Source organism: Mus caroli, chromosome 19 (assembly GCF_900094665.2).
Source record: "Mus caroli chromosome 19, CAROLI_EIJ_v1.1, whole genome shotgun sequence".
In the NCBI taxonomy this organism is placed as follows: Eukaryota; Metazoa; Chordata; class Mammalia; order Rodentia; family Muridae; genus Mus; species Mus caroli.
The window spans coordinates 49,831,960-49,850,677 of record NC_034588.1 but is presented as its reverse complement, the minus strand read 5'-3'; the positions used below and the strand labels follow the sequence as shown (position 1 = coordinate 49,850,677).

Below are 18,718 nucleotides of genomic sequence, written 5' to 3'. Positions count from 1 at the left end.
GAACCCGCAGCTAAAAGCAGGTTAAGAAACGCTTCTCCCACCAAGGAGTTATAAAGAGTCGGATGAGGAAGGGAGACCGAAACAACTGCTTTGTCGGGATGACCGTATCCACGGCCTCCAGAAATGAAATCCTCATTTAGAAGCATGTAGAAAGAGGGCCAGTGCCAACAGAAAAGTCAAGTTTATCTCAGTGTCCACAGGGACATTGGAAGAGTCCCGAAAAAAAAAAACAAAACCCAACTTATTATCATAACCAAGCATTTGTGATAAAAGCAACATCCAAAATTCTAAGGTGCCTTTCATCTCAGCAGGAAGGAAGACACGGAGACAAGTGACTCTCTGGGGGTCCCAGGCCTGCTAGGGGTACGTGGTGAGAGCCTCTCTTAAAACGATCAAAATGAAAAACAAACATTTAAGACAAAAGTTAAAATTATTTCTGGGATTTTAACTCTAATGCAGGTTTTCTTCACATAAAAAAAAACCCCACATTCACAAACAATACAATAAAAAGTGAGCAGGACCTCACAGAGTTTACTCTTTATCACAGACATTGGCTCCTCTTACCTATGACCAATCTTATCTGTGTATTACATACAAACAGAACACTAACACCCAGAAAAGGTGACCCAGTCTCCGCCAGGTAACAGCCCTTAAAATGTTACCACTTATAAACTCTTCTCATGGAATTTGTTTACGTTTTGATAATTCGTTAAATTTTACACCTTCCTCTATGAAATTATTGCTCCTGCTGAGAGCTCAAGAGTGATGTATTCCTCAATTTTCATTAATAGATATGATTTGATGTACTGACCAGGTAGATAGCCAGTGTGCACATGTTTGAACCCAGGGCCTCACAATGAAACGGAAGGAAGAGAGGACCGAGAACCACAGAACGACTAAGAACTAAGGGCTCCGTAACAGGAAGAACAGCAAATGCCAAAGTCCTGAGCTGGGATCGAGCATGGTGTTCTGTGAGATGGGGTGGCACCTATCAGCTGGGCCACAGGAGATGGGGACAGAGCGGTGGGGTCTCGAAGGCTCTGTGGTGCAGGTTCTGTGTAACTCAGTTGGGAAGCAGTGGATGGACTGCAGGGAGAGAAACGTCATCGTGGAAGGTACACTTTGGGAAGGTCACACTTGCTGCTCAGTGAATGCAAAGGCTGAGGAGGAGCCGTTAACAGAGACCAGGCCTCTTTAAAGCATCTCACACACTCTCTTCATCGCTCTCCAGAGCGGCAGTGCTGGCTCGCTCTCCGGTTACTTCACAGACCACCTCCAAAGCACCCAAGCCGGTCTCCTGTCCTCTATGGTTACATTTTACCATCCATTCCTAACTGGTCTCACGTACCAAAGGCTGGCTGTGTAGTACAGGCTGGCCTCCAAGTCCCCATCCTTCCAAGTCCAGCGGTTTGAAGCACACATCACCAGCTTAGTAAGGCCCCTCCTCTACCAAGGCTCTGACCATGCACGCTACATCTTCCCTCCAGAAACTCAAACCCTCCGGGTTGGGCCATCACGTCAGGGGGACGCTTGCCTAGCCTGAGGCCCTCGAGTTCAATTCCCAATACTACAAAATCAAACAAAAGCTTCAAAGATCACTGCCAACAAAACAAAGTTCAAAACACCACTCTGCGATCTACGTCCAAGCTGCGCTTTTGGTCTTACATCCTGGTACTGACCTGACAGACGCTGCTATTCCACCGTCAACATGAGCTGCTCTTTTCTGGACCTTTTACAATTTATTATTACTGTGTGTGTGTGTGATGTGTGAGAGTGTGTGGGCAGAAGGTCAGAGGAGAACTGCTGAAGAGAAAGTTCTGTCCTTCCACCGTGGGGTCCAGGGCTTGATTGTATGTCGTCAGGTTTGTGTGGGGGAAGCACTTCTAGCCACTGAGCCATCTCGATGGGCCATGGACGTAACTCAACATACCAACTCCCTGCTTCTGTGCGCCCATTCACGCTGACGGCTTTCCTAACGCTTCGATTCACAGTCAGCACGCGTGCTTCTCAGTGACCCAGTGTTTTCAGTTTGGAAACACTACCAGTACACTTGATATTAGCTGGTCACTAAACTAAGTAGCACCACTAAGAGAGGCCTACAGATACCAAACCATGATAGCTTTAACCTTAAGAATGCAGGGTAAGACCTGGGTCACAGCCTTCATTTTATGTATCAGGGTGCCAAGTATTGATTATAATCATCACTGAAGAAAAAGACTGATAACAAACATAGCCATGGTATTTGTGATGGACAGGGCCACGGGATGTAATCCCCACCCCTTTTTTTTTTGTTTTTTCGAGACAGGGTTTCTCTGTATAGCCCCTGGCTGTCCTCGAACTCAGAAATCCACCTGCCGCTGCCTCCCGAGTGCTGGGATTAAAGGCGTGCGTCACCATGCCCGGCTGTAATTCCCTCTTTTACCACAGCCATTCTCCCTCTGCCTAGCAAAGCATTCGTAGTCCAGTGTCCTCGTTTGGCCATATGAGCTTCGCCAAAGCTGTACTAAGGGTCAGCCTTGTGTTTCAGTGGAATGGCAGCTGCTACGGTTGAATGGCCTCCCCTGCAGTCAGCACCGAGTTCTTGACCATTAAAGTCATTTAAGTTGCTGACTCTGTTGAAGAGTAATTCGAATTAAGAAAGTGGAAAACCAACAACACGGCCCTAAACCTGTACTGAAGAGTCCTTCTCTGCCGAAGGCCTGAACTCATAAGCCAAGGACAAGGTGAATCCTAACACCTAGAGTGCCAAGACTCACTATGTTTACCATGAGGTGATTCACACGGGTTCCCGAGGACCACAGAGCCTCCCAGCATGCCCTGCTTCCCCCTCGCCAGGGCCTGTGTGCGGTGACACACACCAGCACAGTACACAAGTGACATGTGCTCGTCACCAGCTCACACCCACTCGACACCCGCTCACGTGCCCAACACAGCCAGGGGGAACCCAGCTCCTGAGACCTCCAAAGACGTGTCAGAAAAACTGAAAGGCCCTCAGTGAGTGAGCTGCAGGCGTCTGGGCAACGGAGACCTGAACAAAGTCTATATAGGGGTGTCCCTGGCCCCGTCGCCACTGTTAGGCTTTGAGATCTGGGAGTACGAACTTCAACACTTGTTAGCTATTCTCTCTTCAAGGCCAGAACCCAGGCCTTCAGCAGTCTTAGGGCTTTAAGAGAACCATCTAGAATCTCTCCACTCTTCACTAACATTGCACACTGCCTACTGCGACCCTTACTGCATTTGCCTCAGTGAAAACGCAACCCAAAGAGCTTTATGTAAAGATTTTAGACTGAACTAGAGATAAAGCATTCTTTCTGACAAGAATATAAAACGTATGTGCGCGCGCACGCATGCACACATGCACACACGCGCGCGCGCGCGCACACACACACACACACACACACACACACACACACACACACACACGGTGGCAAAAATTCAAGAATACAAATGACTCCAAGAATGCCTTGTCAGGACAAAGACAAACTGAACTGCCACTTTGGTACTGAATAACTTTCCTCATTTAAGGTCAGGTTCTAAAGATGTCGGGAGCCAAAGCCAGAAACCTACTTTCCTTAAAAGATGCAGGATCCTGGCTGACCACAGTGTAGGTAAGAACTTGCCTTGGAAATAACAACCTCTGACTGCTACTGCAGTAACCATCTAGGATAAACTTTTAGACACTCTTGTGCTGCCTTCCTGCTAAACACCCCTCTCTGGAATAACCCCCGCCCCCCCCCCCCCCCCGGTCTTGCCTGACCACACGCTGGAAACTTTGCAGAGGGAGGGCACAGGTCATTGAATCTGACCTCTCTTTACCCATTGGCTCTCTTACACGTGCAGCTGAAGTGGAATTTTATTGCTAACGACAGAAATCCTTTTGAAGAATGTGTCATGGAAAGGTTACCGTTTCATCTTCCCGGTGATAATCTCAGGGAACAGAGGAAGAGAATAAACCAAGCAGACAGACAACATGGAAGAAGAGGAGGAGAAATAGTCTGAGAAGAGAGCTGTGAGGACTGACAGCTCCTGCGAGGCTGTCAGCAGATGACTGGACCCCGCCGTAAGGAGGGTCCTAGCGTATGACTTCTGCAGTGCTGTTCCTCTGGCACAGAGGGACACCAGATTAAACAACCCACAGGGTGCAGCAAAGGAATACAGGAGGGCTAAACACCACCTTCACACATTTCTGCTGTGATTAAGTCAGAGATAAGATGGACTAATACATAACGTTTCCTTGGAGACTTGAAAAGTTCTTACCCATAGTACTACACAGCCTCTTTACTCGTGATAAAAGCCTTTTTTTTGGGGGGGGGGGGTGAGGTTTCTAATGGAGGCCTACCAAGAGCCACATGTTTATCAGTATTTAACCCATGTGCCCCCCAACAAGATATATATTCTCGTTTTCTCGCTATTTTGTTGGTTTTGCTTTATCTTAGTGTTTGAGTGTTCTGCCTGCGTGGATGTGTAAGTACCATGTGTGTGCCTAGTTCTCAGGGAGGTCAGAGGAAGGCTTCAGGTCCCCTGAAACCAGAGTTTTGGGTGATGTGAGCTACTGAACTGAACCTGGGCTCTCTGAAAGAACAGCAAGTACTGTCGACTGCTGAGCCATCTCTCCAATCTCCTTCTGTTTTTGAGACAGGATCTTACTTTGCAATAGGCCAGGTGGGTCTTGAACTCAATCTCTGATATCATATTGAACCTCCTGCAGTTTTCTAAGGACACAGTCCTCGCTCACTGCCGTCTACAGTCTTCCAAGACTCTCTGCAAAGGAGAATTACGGCCTTCCAGAACAATCTTTCCGTTAGTACCCTCTGCTTCTCCATTACCGTACCTGATACTTTCTCACCCAGAAAACTCAAGGTCCTTAAGGACAAACGTGACCTTAAACATTCTTATAATTTCTAGGCAAACCACTCGGTGTATCTGGCAGTGAGACTTTACAGCTCACAATTGAAAAGCATTTGCTAAATAAATAAATGAATGAACGAATGAACAAACAAATAGGCAAACTGCAAAGATCCACTGCACTCAAGTTTCTGACATTTATCACCTAATTCAAAAAACCTAACCTTTTAGTAAATCCATGTTTTTAAGCCATGAGCCTATCACAGTCAACCACATTCTTAAAGACAGAAAGAAAGCCATCCCATAAACTCAAATTCGAATGAGCTCAGTAACATGTTTACTCTCCCCCACCCCCACCCCCAGGCAGCGTTTCTCTGTGTAGCCCTGGCTATCCTGGAACTCACTCTGTAGACCAGGCTGACTTCGAACTCAGAAATCCGCCTGCCTCTGCCTCCCAAGTGCTGGGATTAAAAGTGTGTGCCACCACTGCCTGGACACATGTTTACTTCTTAAAATCTTTTTTTTTCCCCATAAAATACAATGTATCACAATCATGATAAGCTATAATCTTAAAAATAAAATAACAACTACATAGTCACTCCCAATCACTTTAATTTCTCATGCAGAATCGGAAGTTTGCTTTCAAACAAATTAAAGCTGCAGTTCATTACAGACTCACCGGTTCTTTTCCAACTCATTGTGTGTAGATCTAAAGGAAGAAGAAGAAGAAGAAAAAGCATTAGCCAAACTTGTTAATAAGGTTACAGAAAGGTGGATCAGCTGTGTCAGTAATATATTACAAGTGAATTTAACAATACAACACACAGACTTCTACAACCTCATTCATTTGAGTAAAGTTATACTCGCTGCAAATCACTGTGATAATGGCTAACAAATTTATACTAAGCAGCAAAATACAATGAGCTATTTGGCAAATATCAGAATTCTTACATTAGTCCCTTAAGTAATAATCCAGGATTTTAAAACATGAATATGATAAAGGACAATTTAAGTTTTTAATATTAGAACTAAGACTTTGATCACCTTCCAGCACGTGCACATCCATGTGTGTATTGAGTCCAGGAACCCACAAACTCACTGTGTAGCTGAGAATGACCTTAAACTTCTGGCTCTCCTGCCTCTATTCCCAAGTGCTGGGACTACAGGTATGTACCACTGCATTTGACTTTATGTGCTCCTGGGACTGAACCCACCATCTCATGCATGCTAAGCAAGCACTCTCCAGCTGAACCACACCCCCCCATATATCATTTTACACATCTTTGTCAATGCCGAACGCGTTCGGAATATTGTGTTACTGACTGCTGTAATTTTATCCCCCAACCCATGGACATTTAATGTGAGACTCACAACCCTTAACAAGTACGTATTTTTATGAGCCTCATAATTGGTGGGAATTTACCTACTGTCTTGAATTCAACAGCCAGAGGGCTGAGTGTCTGTCTGTCTGTGTGCCTGCCTCTTGCTTATTGGCAATTTCCTAAAGTTCCACAGGATGAAAAAGACAGACACTCATTTTTAAAGTTATCTTAAGCCCTTCTCCCTCAAAAAAAAAAGGAAAAAGAGTCTTATGATGTCTCAAGACTTCCGCCAAATGAGCAGCAAATGTATGCACAATTCAGGCAGAAGAAACTATAAAAACATGCAATCTGTAGCTTAGCAACTCAGGGCTTAAAGTGCAATAAATGACGACGAAGCGTCTACCAGTCTGTTTATTAAACGTGTGGATTGTTTTCGTTTGTGTAAGACACTCAAGCAGAGAAGTTTGCGAGGACAATGGCATACTTAGTCACTTATTCACTATTAGTATTCACAAGTGCGTCTCCCTGTGAGCACGCACGTTCCGCACGCACGCCACGGTGCAGATGGAGGTAAGAGAGCTCCTCTGTGGTGGAGTTTCTCTGTCCACCTTTACGTGTGTTCTGGGGACTGAACTCACGCCGCCGGGTTTACACAGCAAAAGTCATCTCAGCGGCCCCCCAGGGATTAAAGAAATCCTTCAAAATTAACAGTGAGATTTCCTGTGCCCTCCTGGCAAGCAAGTTTGGGTTTAGTTGCCTCTCTCTAAAACTGACAGCAGGTAAGAGATGCTCTCTCTCTAAGAAAGTCCACAGTACCTGATCCCCAGCAATGATGTGTTTATAGAAAAACAGATGCTAGTTCACCATCAACCTATTCTAAACTATCCGGCAATCCCATGGGTCACCACAAATGCAAAGGAGAAGACGTTCAACAATAACCAGCAGTGGAATTCCAACATTATCCTGAACCTATTATAAAAGCTAGGACCAAAGGAGCATAATCGGGCCCACCACTGTGAGCAAAATTAAAACAGCAGGTCCCTCCTGCCTCTCCTGAACACTCTTATTATTTGTCTTATTAAGAAAAAAAAAGGGGGGGCTAAGACTCTCAACCTGAGTGACGTAGGAGATGCACGACACACATCTAGTTACGCCACCACAGGTTTTAACAAGACTCCCAAGTAACAAGAAACACAACGGTTGCAAACACACCAATGATCCCCCCCAACACCGCGCGCGCCCCAGCCCTTTCGCAAACACACTATTGATTCCCACAGTCCTCGCTCTTCCAATGTTTACTCCTACTTTGCTTAGCTTTTCCATAGACTATGAAGTCAGCACATCCTGAACGCTCTCAGTGTTCAACACTGACTTAGACAACAAGGAACGGGAGAGCGGCTGGCTGGCAAACTCACCCGCGTATAGGAGTCGTTATGACGAGAGGTAAAATAAGCTCGTACGGGAAAATCCAACTGTCTCAGGAGTGCAACGGTCACGGCATTTACTTCTCCCTGGAGCTACTGAGAATATCTGGGGCAGAGGCAGCTATGATTTGGGGCTTAAATGACAGGCGTGGCTGGTTTCAGTAAGGTCTGGAGCCGACCAAAGGTTATTCCAACTAGAAGGAATAGGTTAAGCAGGCAGAGCTGTGAGGTCCCAAGCAACGGCAAGGCGTGGTGACACATAGAAGTCACACAGACAACAGTGTCACACAGCAAAAGCCTGCGCTTAGTACTACCTGCCGCTCACTCACAGCAGCTGTGTAGCTTTGGGACAGACTATTTAACCTGGTTCACAGTTTCCTAATTTGTAAAACTCAAATATCATCATGCCTTGCTAGGTTAGAGTGAGAACTTGGGGGGGGGGGGGATGCAAGCGCACACGGCAGCCAGGAAATCTGAGGTCCTAATTGTTTTGAGGCATGGCCTCACTGACCTGAAAGGCCTGATCAGCCTCCGGAATGCTAGAACTACAGGCTGTGCTACCCGGTCTAGGTTTTTGGTTTTTGGTTTTGTTTTTAAATTTTATGTATATGGGTGTTTTGCCTGCCTGGATACCACCTGTGTGCCCAGCGTTTTCAGAGGCTGGAAACGGGCATTGGATCACCAGGAACTGAAATTACGGAGAGCTGCGAGCCATCACCTGCTGCCACCTGGCTGCTGGACCTCGAACCCCGGAGTTCTACCCCACTCTGAACTGTCTCTCCAACTCCAATAATCACGTTAAAAAAAACCAAAAACCAAAAACCAAAACAAAAAAACTGAAAACTCTAAACACTATTAAATATACTACATAAGACAATTTGATGGGTGTTCAGTAACCTGAGAAATTCACCCGGAAAGAGAGAAATAATCGTAGCAAGGAAAAAGAGAAACCGAAAGACAAGTGACTAAAGCCATTTGGTCGTTTAGCCAACTGTGCAGACGGTGCAAGGTCCAGCAGTGTGAGGCAGAGAAAGACACCCGAATGTGTACAGAGAGATACAGTGGTTCAAGTGATGCTAAGAATAAACGAGTAGATGAATCCACTGCACACCAACACACTCTCGGAACAGAATGCAGCTCTGCGAGCAAACGCCAGTGAGGCAAACTCTCCCCTTTCACACACCTCTTCTCTGCTTAATTAACTTCCAAGGACAGAAAAGCGTCTCTCTCAATTAGCACTGAATCACGGGTAATCGTTATCAGTAACAACTCTTTAAGAGAGACATTCTATGTATCCCATGTTTGAATGGGCCCCGTTTTCTCACATAGACCCCCGTGTTTTCTGACTACAACCTAACTCGACCATGTTATGTTTAGGGTGTATTTAAAGGACAGACAGGAGAGTCAAACCTGCATAAAATGGTCACATGTGACTCAGAAGAATCACTGCCAAGAAAGGAAAACAGAAGCCTGTTACCAGACTGGGGAAGACACAGCCTGGTTAATTAAAAAGCCAATCTTCAACTACTTATGTTTTTCTTTCATTTGCTTTCTAACCCTTCACGGACCTAATGAATGTTGCTCTCAGACAACAAAGTGAACATCATCTATGAAGCTAGAGAAGTATTTTCTAACCTGAAACATAAAGTGTAATCCATAACACATATATGAAATAGAATATATAAAATATTGTATATAATATATATAAGTATATACATATATTTATGTATACACACACACACACACACACATATATATATATATATACATATATTAAAAAGTGGGGTGAGGGGGGTTCTCTGAAGTCTATATCCAAAAAGGGTTGACAAGGAAAACTATGAGAATCACTGGGGCAAAACTTCCAAGTATACTTATATATTATTATTCTTTATTGTTTCTTTATGTACCACACCCAGGTCTTACTTTTTTAAAGGGTATTTTCTGTCTATGTTTCCACCAAATATATAGCTAATATTTTGAGGAAAAGGCAGTAAAGGACATGAAAGATGGTAAATTTTGAATTTTGAAAGCTTTTCTTACACGTTTTCCCATAAAATCAAAACCCTCAACCAAGACAGTGATTATAGCCACGGCTGTATGATCATCCCTGTCTTAGCCTACTGATTGGCTGGTGGGCATGCCGACTGCTTCCAGCTTTTGCGGTGACTTTGAATAACGGGCCAGGACCATTCAGATGTGAGCGTGAGTGAGCAGGGAAGACACCTTCATCTTCAAGGACTGCGCCTCTGTCTTCTTGCACTTACACTAACACCCAGGTCTTATGCTTATGAGTGTGTGGCCACAACGTGAGCCACACACTGGTATTTAGTAGGTAAATGTTTTGCTGAAAGAGTAAAGAGTAAAGAGAACACGTCACTCGGCGTGGTTTCTACTCATTGTCAAGTGACAGAATCTACAACCACCTTGGACTTGGTTCTAGCACGTGTCAATCCCCAGGCACGCCTATCACCTAGAAGACATCATGGAGTCAGGCCAGCCCACCCTAAGTGTATGTGGTCCCAATACATGGGTGGGGTCTTCACCAGCACAAACAGAAGGCAGGCTGAGCACTCTACTCATCTCTCTCTGCTTCGTACCTGCAGACACGTGACTCACTGCTCAGACCACGTCTCCCCACCGTGATGAACTGTACCTCAAACTGTGAACCAAAATACATTCTCCCTCCCTCAAGTTTCTTTTTGAGTATTTTTTTTCACAGAAGTGAGGTAGGTAATGTTCCCAGCTACTTCTGGTAACCTGAGTCTCAGACTGTGAGTAGTCTGTCTGTCTGTCCGTCTGTGTATGTGTGTGCATATGTGCACATGAGGGCCAGAGGTTGACACAGGGTACCTTCCCCAATCACTTCTCAACTTCCATTTGAGACAAGGTCTATCACTCACTGGAATCTGGCCAGACTGGCTTGCCAGCAAGCCCCTAGGATCTTCGTGTCTCTGCCTCAGATTTCAAAGTTTAAAAAAGGAAGGAAACAACAACAACAGTGTTGAAAATAAAATAAACATCAGAAAGATTTTTAAACATTTCTAAATTTCTTTCACATAAAGCAATTAACTATAAGCTCACCAGTCTTCTCAATAAAGTGTCAACATCTCACCAAAATCTGATTTCTGTGAGCTTGCGTGTGTACACCACAATATTCAGTGTTCACTGAGTCTCTACACTGGAAATATAGATACTCTAAAATTACAAAGCTCCCTTACGGCTGCGCTCATTTCACACTGACGTATACATAGAAGGGACTAAGGCAGGATCTCTTAATTCTATGTGTGGGCAGGACAATGGTGGGGAGTCAAAAACCAAACACCTGAAAATTCACTTTTCTTCTTAATATCAAGGCAAACTCACTGCACACTGACCTTGAAATTTCTTTTCTTAGAGGGTCTGCAAAGATTTACGAGACTGGTTCATAAACTGAGCTCACAATGAGAGACAAGCTGCAGCTTTATCAAAGTTTGACTCACTGAAGACAGGACAGCGGTTTCACTAATGAAAAAGAAAATAAACTACAAAGGGTTAAAACAGCACTGGTGGGCAGTACCATGACGTCAGCCCTGGAGCACGTGATCCAGGTGTCTGACAGAAAGGCAGAACACTGACACCACCACACAGAATCTAAGTTTGGGCTGTTCGGTCTTTAATTCTTCAGGTAAATTATTACCAACAGGTCTTTGCTTATCCTACAGAAACAAGTCTTAGGCCTTTAATTTATCCTCCAGGAATGCCTGAACTACAAGTCCAATTTCTTGAAGGAAAAAGGAGGAGGAGGGGGGAGGAGGAAGAAGAGGAGGACGGCGAGGGGGAGGAGGGAGAGGGAAGGAAGAAGAGGAAGAGAATCCACTTCGTACACTTTTCTGAAATCAAAGCGAGAGACACACGTTACAGACTTTATAAATGCGCAGCTATCATGTTACATGGAAATTAGAATTATTGCTGATTTTATAAGACAGAGCCTGCCCCTCCCCCCACTTTCTTTTTGAGCTAGGGTCTAACTATGTAGCCAAAGCTGGCCTAAACCTCACAATCCCCCTGCCTCAGCCTTCCCAGGGCTGGTAATACAGACTCGCCTGTGCCCACTTGAATGTGCCCTCTGTCACCCAAGTCTAAGTCTTCATGCTTGTAACAAACAGGAAATAACAAAGGTACAGCAGAATTCAGCTCTGCCTGGGATGACAAATGAGACCTTAGACTATCTGAATGCCATCAAGACACCCGGCTTAATAAACTACTGCAGATGCAGATATGCAGAGCACAACATCCTCCAATAACTTAAGATGTTGAAGACAAACATGAAAAAAAAAAAACAACACACTTAAGCAATAGAATTTCTTGGGGCATAAAGAAAAATGGAATTCTTATAGGAAAACAGATACGACTGCAGACATCACCTTAACTGAACTAGTTTCAGAACCACCAGTATGGCTTCCCTCGCTCCTGTAGCTGCTATACATTGTATATACAGATACGCACATATACACACAGACACATGAAATTACTACATATGGCGTGAGGAGAAGTGAACCCATCTAGGGGAACAAAGGGAAGGTGGGCAGGGACGGAGAGGGAACGAACTCAGCATACAACACAGCCTTGTGGGAAAACTTTCTAAGAGTAAAAGGTTATAATAGGTTCAGAACCACGAAGCGCTCCCTCAGAGATCAATCATCAGGCCCTGTTATAGACTTCACTGGATTCTGTTTTTCCTGTTATGAACTTCATCATATTTTGAAATAATAAATTATCTTGCTTCTTTCTTTCTTTCTTTCTTTCTTTCTTTCTTTCTTTCTTTCTTTTTAGTTTTGTCGAGAAAGGGTTTCTTTGTATAGGCCTGGCTGTCCTGGAACTCACTTTGTAGACCAGGCTGGGATTAAAGGCTTGGCTGCTTATTTCTTTCATTAGATAGTACGTTGTTTCATGAGAATAGAAATACAGTGTATCTGTGTAAATACATATTCTGAGAGGGGAATGTACCAGCATTTTTAGAGATGTGCTGGTTGGTCGGCTGGTTGGCTGACTGGTTACATTGTTTGTTTTTGTCAACTTGACACAGACTGTGTTCATGTGGGAAGAGGGAACCTTAACTGAGGTAACGCCTCCATCAGACTGGCCTGGAGGCCAGTCAGCTGCGAATTGTCATGACCAGTGATTGACGTGGAAGGGCCACGCCCCCTGTAAGCAGTGTCAACCTTGAGCAGGCCATCCTGGGTTGCACAGAAAGCGACCCGAGCAAGCCAGTGAGCAGTGTGCTCCATGGTCTCTGACTCAGTTCCTGCCAACAGTCTCCTGCCTTGACTTCCCCTGACCACGGACTGTAACTTGTTAACCCTTTCCATGGCGCTTTCCGTCATGGTGTTTTATCACAGCAACAGAAAGCAAATTAGCACAATGGGAAATCAAAACATAAAATAGAACCAAAAAAAAAAAAATGAGAGACAGAAGAGAACGAGGTTCTATAATGCACGCTTCAATTACATTAGGTCTATATTAAGCTAAAAATTGTATCTGGAAACACAGTTTGTCAGCCATGCTATCAAATGAATCTCTTTCATTAGATTAGTATTTGGAAATCTATCCTCACCAGAAGAAAATAATGAAGAAGTGCATCAAAAAGGCAGGGGGCAGTGCTGCCTCACTGCTAATAAGAAAGCTTTCTTCAGACCTCAGTCCCCTCTTCCAGACTGTCACGATGAACACACATTTTAAATTCAGCTTGTCATGAAAAGCTCTAATGTTTCTACCTGCATATGATGTGCTCTGATCAAATCTACCTGCACCCCTGCCCTGCAGTCTTGCTGCTTCCCCCTCACAACTTCATGTGCCTTTCTTTCGTTTTTAAATTTAATGTCCACCAAATCCATTTACTGCTACCTGTTTGTGCATGGGTGTGGGACCATCTACTAGGGTATGGGTGGCCTCTCAGGGCCAGAATCCCCGAGGTCAATGGACTTCTTCCATTGGAGTGGGATGTCTGAGCCCTTCCTTGGTCTGCTCTGAGATTCTGGCTAGCTTGATCCTGTGCGGGTCTTGTGCACACAGTCGCAGCCAACATCAGGTTGGTATATTATCTGCGGATGTCTACTACCTCTGGCTTTTACAGGTTTTTTTCTGCCCATCCTTTCTGAGATGGTTACTGTGAACCTCAGGGATATGATACAGATGCCCCATTTAGAGTGGAGTCTTCCAGCCTCTTTATTCTCCATATATAATCCAGTTGTGGGTTTCTGTGTTGATCACCATCTACTGTAAAAAGAAGCATCTTGGTGAGGGTTGAAAGGAGCCTGTTTAATAGGATGTCCAGTTAGCAGAATGACAGTCCGAAGTTCTCTTCCCGAGCCTATGACTTACCCAGCCGTAGTTAACAGTGCCAGGCGTGGGCTCTATTTTGTGAAGTGGGCTGTAAACCCAGCGAATAAGTGGTTGGTTACTTCCGTAACATATATGCCACTACTATACCTGTGCACATACTGGAGTAGGCCAGTCATTTTTGTAGCTCACAAGGTTCTCAGCTCAGTAAGACTGTTGGTAACTTTTCTCTCCTGGTAGCGTCTGTTTAACCCTGGAGTTCTATGAAAGCTAGCCAGTAGAGATGATGCCTTTAGGTCAATATCGGCTTGTATTCTCCATGTCTTGTGTCTCAAGGATAGGGTGGCTTCAGCAATAGGGTCCAAACATCAAGTTTGGGAGGGTAACCAAAGCAAAGGCAGTAACAGACTGGAATGCTGGGGTCCACGGACCTCACTGACCAACAACTCAGAAAGCAGTAGCCTAAACCTGGTACTGGCTTTTCACCTAACAGCATCCAATGTCCAGGAGAGGCACTGTTCCCTCGTTAGTCTGCACTACCTGCCATATAACTAAGTGTTAAGCAAATCGCTTACAGCATCTCTTGGCCACATGTGATTTAAAGCAGAGAAAAGCATCCGATGAGACCTAAAATTACCTTTTTAACATGTAGTCTTTTCTGTCATATGTTTACTATTTGGGCCAATAAAAATAAAAGTTATCTCTTTAAATAGGGAGGCATTGTTGTTGTCTACTGACCTACAAGAAATAATCTTTTAAGGCTTCAAGAGTTAAGAGCAAACTTGGGCTTCAGTGAAGCACTGAAAGGAAACCCTGGCTCGTTTCCTGTGAGGCACACAAAACACATCTCAAAGGATCGGTTTCTTACCGACAGTACTGAAGAGCGCAGTCATCACCAAGATTTACCTGCGAATAATCTACATTTGTGTCCCAAAACTTGGTAAGGTTCCATAACACAAAGACCCAGAAACTATTTTTAAAATCTAAAAACTAGGAATTTCACAAAAGCGAGTCTCTACGCAATTCTCCAAACATCAGGAACATTCTTGAGAACAGAATACACGAGTTACTGTCACAGAGAAGAATCCTCTATAATTAGCCTCTGAAAGTAAGTGCTGGAGAGATGGCTCAGTGGTTAAGAGCAGAGCACTGACTGCTCTTCCGGAGGTCCTGAGTTCAATTCCCAGCAACCACATGGTGGCTCACAACCATCTGTAAAGGGATCTGATGCCCTCTTCTGGTGTGTCTTAAGTCAGCCTCAATGCACTTACATACATATAAGTGCATATAAGAATAAATAATTCTTTAAAAAAAATAAAACCAACCATGCTTCTGCCTGTGCTCACTTCAGCTCTTCCTTCCCCACCCCACTCCCATTCTCTTAAAAAATATAAATAAATAAATAAATAAGTGCTGTCCCCCATGGTGGCTCCAGTTCCAGAGGATCTGACACCCTCATCTGGCCTCTGTGGACATTGCACACATGTGGTACCCAGATGTACTTACAGTCAAAACATCTGCATTGTAGAAAGTATACATTAATTTTTTTTTTCTTTTAACATGCTGGGTATAATGCCACGCACCCTTAATCCCAGCACTCAGGAGGCAGAAGCAGCCACCTCTAAGGTTTGAGGCCACTGTGATGTGCAGAGGTTCAGGTTAGCAGGGCTACTTTTTTTTTTTTAAAGATTTATTTATTTATTTATTATATGTAAATACACTGTAGCTGTCTTCAAACACACCAGAAGAGGGAGTCAGATCTCATTACAGATGGTTGTGAGCCACCATGTGGTTGCTGGGATTTGAACTCAGGACCTTCAGAAGAACAGTCGGGTGCTCTTACCTGCTGAGCCATCTCACCAGTCCCCTAGCAGGGCTACTTAATGAAACCCTATCTCCAAGGGGGGGGGGGACAACAAATTATCCTCCTACTCTCTCAAAAACTACCAACTTTTGAATACAGTCAGAAGGGAGAGAAAGCTGAAGATGAAAACACTCATCCCTTCTCTATGAAGACGGAAAAAAAAAATCTTTGTCTTTAAAGAATGCTAAGCCAAACCCTATTAAGCACAAGAAAATCTGCTGCTGCTGCTGCTGGTGTTTAATTTCTTTGATGTTAGCAGCCAGAGCTGGAATTCTCTGGTGTTCTGGCATTCCTGACGTCTCCCCACACGACAACAACTCAAGTCCAAGCGGGACCTGATCCGTGACTTCTTTCCAGCTCAGCCTAACAACCCATGTGCCACAGGTTAACACCAACGTTTTTTTTGCCAAAACTGACAGTTCTTTGATAGCATTTTCCTGTTACAAGGGATGACAGCGAGTGTTCTTTGAAATTAATGTAACGCTCTGCAGTTTACCATAATACGCTTGTTTATAAGAACACAGTTTCAGCCGGGCGTCGCGGCGCACGCCTTTAATCCCAGCACTCGGGAGGCAGAGGCAGGAGGATTTCTGAGTTCGAGGCCAGCCTGGTCTACAGAGTGAGTTCCAGGACAGCNACTAAATAAACACAGCTTTAATCAAAGAAACAGGGGTTGTAGAGAGATGGCTCAACCATAGAAAGCGTTTGCTGAGCCGGGCGTGGTGGCGCACGCCTTTAATCCCAGCACTCGGGAGGCAGAGGCAGGAGGATTTCTGAGTTCGAGGCCAGCCTGGTCTACAGAGTGAGTTCCAGGACAGCCAGAGCTACACAGAGAAACCCTGTCTCAAAAAACCAAAAAAAACCCCACAAAAAAACAAAAAAACCACAGTTTCAAATGTGAAGAGTCATCTTCATACGCTACATAAATACATTGCCCTTAACATTCCTGACAACACAACATCATATAAGAGTTTGCCAAAGCAGGAGCTGCACTCTCAGCCACAGTTTTTCCTCCAGTCCGACACAGTACATGACACACACACACAAAAACATGGTTTCCTTGTAAGGCTGTCAACACGGGGTCTGACAACCCTCCACTCTGAGTAACACCTACTATGTGCAGACTGCTGTTGACAGCAGAGATAGTGTTACAGCAAAAGTCAGGCACACAGTGGTACCCCTATAACCTCAGCGGCACGTGGGCGGTGCAGGCCGGAGCGTCAGAGAGCTGAGCCACTGAGAAGCAGCAGAGGACACTTGAACCTTGTCCTTATGGAATCTTTAGCCTAACAAATGTGCCACAAATATTAGAAACAATCAGATGACACTATCCCTACAAGTATAACGAACATTATACCATAATGAACATATATATTCCATGGAATATATAAAGATCTGACCTACTGCCGAGCACATTGGCTGGTGCCTGTACTCCCAACACTTGGGAGACGGCAGGAGGATCAGGAGTTCAAGGACAGCCTGGCCTCAAAGCAAGTCTGATGCCAGCTTACACAACATGCAACCCTGTCGGTCTCCCAGAGACCTGAGGAACTATCAGAGAATAAGAATGGCTTCCCTGAGGACCTTAGCACTGAAGGAAGAGTGCTAGAAGACAGAGGTAATTTGGCAAGGAGGGAGGATGATGACTGCCACTGGGGAACTGAGCATATACGGGCCTTGGAGGAGAAGGAACTATGATATGTTAGAGGCGCTGAAAGAAAGCCAGCGCATGAAATTCATGAAGATCATGGCTGCAACTACATCAGGGAGGAAGTCACCACACTCTTTCAGTTCAGATGAAGGCTGAGCCTAGGAGACTTGTAGTAAAGCCAAGAGATCAGAAGACGTAGTTGAGAAATGCTTAGGGATAAATTAGTGTGGCACTAATCAGTGGCTCCTTTAGCAGGTTTAAAGATGACAGATCTTGACTTATGTTTTTATGTGCACTGGTGTTCTGCCTGCATGTCTGCCTGTGTGGGAGGGTTGGAGTCTCTGCAACTGGAGGTTCAGTCAGTTGTAAGCTGCCATGTGGGTGCTGGGAATTGAACTTGGGGTCTGTGGAAGAATAGCCAGTGCTCTTAACCGCTGAGCCATCTCTCCAGCCCTGAAGGTCTACTGCAACAAGATTCTCAAACAGCAGAAACATCTTAGCAAGTTCAGCTGAAGTGTGCCAAAAAGCTGTGACTAAGATTACAGTAAAACCAAGCATGCATTTACAAAATAATTACATATTATAGGTCCCACCCTCCCAGCTGTCAGACAAAATTACTAGCATTTTCAAAGTACATATTTATGATATCACATTGTATCCTTCACTTTTTTCCTTTGTACCTCTGTAAAAATATGATTTTTGAATCTTGGGGAAAAGATTAGGGAATTTCTGTCCTGAGTCCCGTAACTCCCAACATAAGTTTACAGAACATTTGTATCAGGGATATCACAGCCTACCTGAGAACATCACAGTGAAAGTTAGCCACTGTATCTTTAGGATGCTACAATATCAGAAAATAACTATTGTTTCAGACATGTGGTATCACAGCATTGGTAACCTAAGACACTGGGCTGGGGGCACAGCTCAGTGGAGCGGTACTTAGCTAGCACGAGCTAAATTGGTTCAATCCAGAGTGAAAAACTCAAGAAAAGGAGGACAGAAGAAAAGGTTTAATGTTTTCAGATATAGAAAAGGAACAGTGACTTCTACACAGATAACCGAGGAAGAAAGGGTATCGCACACATTCTGCTCTCTCGTGTTCTCGAGATGATAAAGGAACTGAAATTTCTACACACCATTTATCTTATGTAACCAGTATAAATAAGATACCTACCCTGTCTGGAATAAAAACGACAACTAGTAGCCGGGCGTGGTGGCGCACGCCTTTAATCCCAGCACTCGGGAGGCAGAGGCAGGCGGATTTCTGAGTTCGAGGCCAGCCTGGTCTACAAAG

The 18,718-nt window shown here is 44.6% G+C and overlaps 1 protein-coding gene across 5 annotated transcripts in view; it reads right to left on the bottom strand.

Annotated features, from left to right (window-relative positions):
- The window catches only part of Mxi1 (MAX interactor 1, dimerization protein), a 62,543-nt gene that overhangs the window by 20,694 nt on the left and 23,131 nt on the right, over positions 1-18,718 (bottom strand). For all 5 annotated transcript variants that reach the window (XM_021152103.2, XM_021152106.2, XM_021152105.2 and 2 more), the window contains exon 3: positions 5,525-5,554. In XM_021152103.2, coding sequence (XP_021007762.1) covers positions 5,525-5,554 — 30 coding nt within the window. The remainder of the gene's footprint in view (positions 1-5,524; positions 5,555-18,718) is intronic.